This window comes from Mus pahari, chromosome 2 (genome assembly GCF_900095145.1).
Source record: "Mus pahari chromosome 2, PAHARI_EIJ_v1.1, whole genome shotgun sequence".
NCBI classification, from domain to species: Eukaryota; Metazoa; Chordata; class Mammalia; order Rodentia; family Muridae; genus Mus; species Mus pahari.
In genome coordinates, this window is record NC_034591.1 from 67,668,790 (window position 1) to 67,673,008 (window position 4,219).

The 4,219-nt window shown below is 51.0% G+C and overlaps 1 protein-coding gene across 1 annotated transcript in view; it reads left to right on the forward strand.

Annotated features, from left to right (window-relative positions):
- The window catches only part of LOC110317172 (amiloride-sensitive amine oxidase [copper-containing]-like), a 5,234-nt gene extending 1,320 nt beyond the window's left edge, over positions 1–3,914 (forward strand). Inside the window, exons 2-6 of the mRNA XM_021191592.1 lie at positions 257–1,178; positions 2,204–2,480; positions 2,795–2,927; positions 3,167–3,305; positions 3,883–3,914. Coding sequence (XP_021047251.1) covers positions 257–1,178; positions 2,204–2,480; positions 2,795–2,927; positions 3,167–3,305; positions 3,883–3,914 — 1,503 coding nt within the window. The remainder of the gene's footprint in view (positions 1–256; positions 1,179–2,203; positions 2,481–2,794; positions 2,928–3,166; positions 3,306–3,882) is intronic.
- Positions 3,915–4,219: the final 305 nt, after the last annotated feature.

Genomic DNA, 4,219 nt, shown 5'->3' on the forward strand with positions numbered 1-4,219 from the left:
TGAATTCCCCATGCCCATCAGCAAGAGTGGCCCTCAAAAGGCCCAGCCTTATCCTGAATTTGCTATGCCCATCAGCAAGGGTGGCCCTCAAGTGGCCCAGCCTGATCCTAAATTCCCCATGCCCATCAGCAAGGGTGGCCCTCAAGTGGTTCAGCTCTATCCTAAATTCTCCATGCCCATCAGCAAGGGTGGCCCTCAAGTGGTTCAGCTCTATCCTGAATTCCCCATGCCCATCAGCAAGAGTGGCCCTCAAAAGGCCCAGCCTGATCCTAAATTTGCTATGCCCATCAGCAAGGGTGGCCTTCGAGTGGCCCAGCCCCATGCTAAATTTTCCATGCCCATCAGCAAGGGTGGACCTCAAAAGGCCCAGACCCATGCTAAATTTCCCATGCCCATTAGCAAGGGTGGTCCTCGAGTGGCCCAACCCCATGCTGAATTTCCCATGCCTATCAGCAAGGGTGGATTTCAAGTGGTCCAGCCCTATGCTCAATATCCCATGCCTATCAGCAAGGGGGGCCCTCAGATGGCCCCGCCCCATGTTCCCCGCTACAGACTAAAACACAACACCGTGCTCTACGGAGACTGGAACTTCTTCTTCAAGCTGCACTCTTCTTATGGGCTTCAGCTCTTTAATGTACACTTTAGAGGTGAACGCATCGCCTATGAGGTTGGTGTGCAAGAGGTTATGGCACTGTATAGAGGACACACAGCTGCAGGCAGAAAGACCAAGTACATGGATGTGGGCTGGGGCCTAGGCGGTATTACTCACCAGCTAACTCCTGGCATTGACTGTCCCCATGAAGCCACCTTCCTGGACACCGTCTACTACTATGACAGTGACGGTCCTGTCCTCTCTCGGCGAGCCCTCTGTATCTTTGAAATGCCCCTTAGGCAGTACTTTAACTCCAACTTTAGAAGTAGCTTCAGTTCCTATGCCAAGCTAAGAGGACCCATGCTGGTTCTGCGGACAGCATCCACGATCCACAATCACGATTACATCTGGGACTTCATCTTCCACACCAATGGCATGATGGAGGGCAAGATGTATGCCACCGGGTATGTTCATGCCACTTTCTACAGCTCAGAAGGGCTGCTCTACCACAGTCGCCTGCACACCCACCTACTTGGAAATGTCCACTCCCACCTAGCGCATTACCGCATTGACCTGGATGTGGCAGGTACGTCTTGAGACCAGACCCTCCCAGGCACAAACACTTCATAAAGAGACAGGCTAAGACTCCCCAGCACAAAATCAGCCGTGTTCATTCAGCCTTCTTACATAAAGAAACATCATGCACTCCTAAAAAATAGGGACAACAAATGGTACTCTAGGATTGCCCTAAATGTGGGATGTGTGGTCCCTTTGTTGAGTGTGAGTGGAATGGTATACAAGGTTGGGGGAAGAAGTGCCGTGAAGGGTCAGAAATGCTACCTCCTCACACACGTGTGTAGCAGATGTGTACAGTTTGGTCTTCATATGAGTCTCCAACAACTGGAGCAGGGGCTGTTGCCTGTCCATGAGATATGATCTTCTAGCTGGGCTGCCTTGTCTGGCCTCAGTGGGAGAGGATGCACCTAGCCTCACAGAGTATTGATGTGCCAGGGTGGGGGGATACCCAGGGGTCCTGAAGCAGGTATGGGGAAAGGATTGAGGGAGAGGGTGAGCGGGATGTAAAGTGAATAAGTAAAATATAAATAATGATAATGGTAATGATAGTAATAATAAATAAAAAGAAAGAAAAAAGAAAGAAATGCTACCTCCCAGCACTGAGATGACCACAGTGTTATCTGGGTGTCCAGTGCTTCTTGGGTAATGATGTCATCACAGAGGCATAGCATGGCTGTGATGCTCGACATCAAATCCTATAACAGAACAACATCCTCAATATGGCTATCAGGACCAGATGGGTAGCTGCCACCGTCTCCGCCCTGACTGGCCTCTATCCCAGAGTACATGCTGGGATACTGAGAAATGTACCATGTCTCTAAGGAAGCTGACTGGATCTCTAAAAAACATCCTGTGGTCACCCTTCTGACAGGGCTCATCTGTAGGCCTCCCTTCTTCCACAGTGCTAACCGAGTGCCTGGCCCCAGCTTCTTCCTATGGGCTGACTGTGGGGATGGCCTAGCATGGAGATCATACAGAACAGGGAGGGCGTTTCTGTCCCAGCCCGATTCTTGCCCTCCTCTCCTCATGATATAGGTACCAAGAATAGATTCCAAACACTGAGAATGAGACTGGAAAACATCCCGGACCCCTGGAGCCAGCATGTCGAGCCCATCGTTGACAAGACCCAGTACTCCTGGGAGCGCCAGGCTGCCTTCCACTTCAGGCAGACTCTACCCAAGTACCTGCTTTTTAGCAACACTGGGAAAAGCGTGTCGGGTCTCAGCCACAGCTACCGCCTGCATATCCCCTCCATGGCTGAGCAAGTGTTACCCCCAGGCTGGCAGACTTCCCCGGCTTTCACGTGGCCCAGGTGAGAGGACTCAAACAAACTGCTGAGGAAGGCCAGGAGCTCCCTCAGTGACCTTGGGTATGATCAGTTTCTGTCCAAGAGGCCATGGTTTTGCTGGCCTCTGGCTCTGCCTTCTAATGCATGAGGGAGGGAGTGGGGAGCTCATGGGAATCCCGGCTGACAGACAGATGGGAAACCTTTCAGGTCCATGAGAGACTATCACTCATTCTGGGGCAGCGTAATTTCCCTATCCTTGGCTGTGATGGTGTCTCTAAGAGAGGGGATCAGAGGCAGTCCCCATTTCTGAAGCTACTTGTATGCTTCTCTGCTTGCAGGTACCAGCTGGCAGTGACTAAGTACCAGGAATCTGAGCGGTTCCACGGTAGCCTTTACAACCAGAACCACCACTGGGCTTATCCTATGGTCTTTGAGAACTTCATTCACAACAATGAAAACATTGAAGATGAGGTATTGATCCAGTCTCCTTTCACCCACCTCTGGTCTTGCCACTAGTCAATGACGAGATTTTACTGGACCCAGGATTGTGGCTGGTAGTGTAGAGTAAGTTCAGAGGTCAGGACAGATGGGTTCACCTCTTTTAAATGGGGCTAAAGATATCTTGGGATGTTTATAGACATATATTTTAAAAAATCCCAGGGTCCTCAGTTAGCCAGTATTCAGCACTGAAACTCATATTTCTGCCATAGGACTTGGTGGCCTGGGTGACAGTCGGCATCTCACACAACCACCATTCTGAGATTGTCCCCAGCGTGGCTACACCAGGGAACTCCGCGGGATTCTTGCTCCAGCCATTTGATTTCTACAACAGCTTCCAGAGATATACAGGTACAAAAGCCACAGCTACATCAGGCACCAGATTCCCTAGGAGAGCTACTCAATGCCTGCACAGTTCAGCTACATGAGACACACAGTCTTGTGTGAAGAGCCTGACCCGGCTCCTGCCCAATAGCTCCAGGGACACCCACCCACACCCCACAAAGGCGACAACAAACCCTTCGGTCTCTATCGTCGTATACTGTCTCTTAGAGGCACTTGGGGACAGGGGGCATGGGCTGGGGGAAGTATGAGCCACATGCTCAGATGGTTAGCCATGGGCTCCATTCACAAGTCCCTACTGCACCCCAAAAGACTACCTTAGGGGGGCAGAGGAAGCAGAGCGAGACACTGAAGTCCTCTACCAGGTGAGTCTTCAATGGCTGAGACTCTCTGGGTCCCTAGAAAGCAGTCTGCGGGCACCCGGCTGACACGGCCGTCGCTCATCTGTAGGTACTTAGTCACTCCCAGGTCCCTCTCAGGGAACCTTCTGAGATACCATCCCACGAAATGATGGGTAGGCAGAAGGAAGCTGCTATGGGAAATCTGACATGGTTACCAGCATCTCACCTTTTGGGCGTACTTCTAGCCTCTGTGACTCGTGCCCAGTGTGTGTGCTGATTCGCTGCATCGCTGTCTATAACAACAGAAGCCTGGAGACAACTGACTTTCCATCTGTAGTGAAAAACAGCTCAATAAACAAGAGCACTGCACCACTGTGGTGCCGGATGACGAGAGAAGCTCATGAGTTTTACATCTGTGATCTACAGAAGAACCCTAGAGGGATACCAAGTAGCAAAGGAAAGTGGAAAAGGACTAGTATGTATTACATTCATGTGTGTGTGTGTGTGTGTGTCTGTGTGTGTCTGTGTCTGTGTGTGTCTGTGTCTGTGTGTGTCTGTGTGTATCTGTGTGTGTCTGTGTGT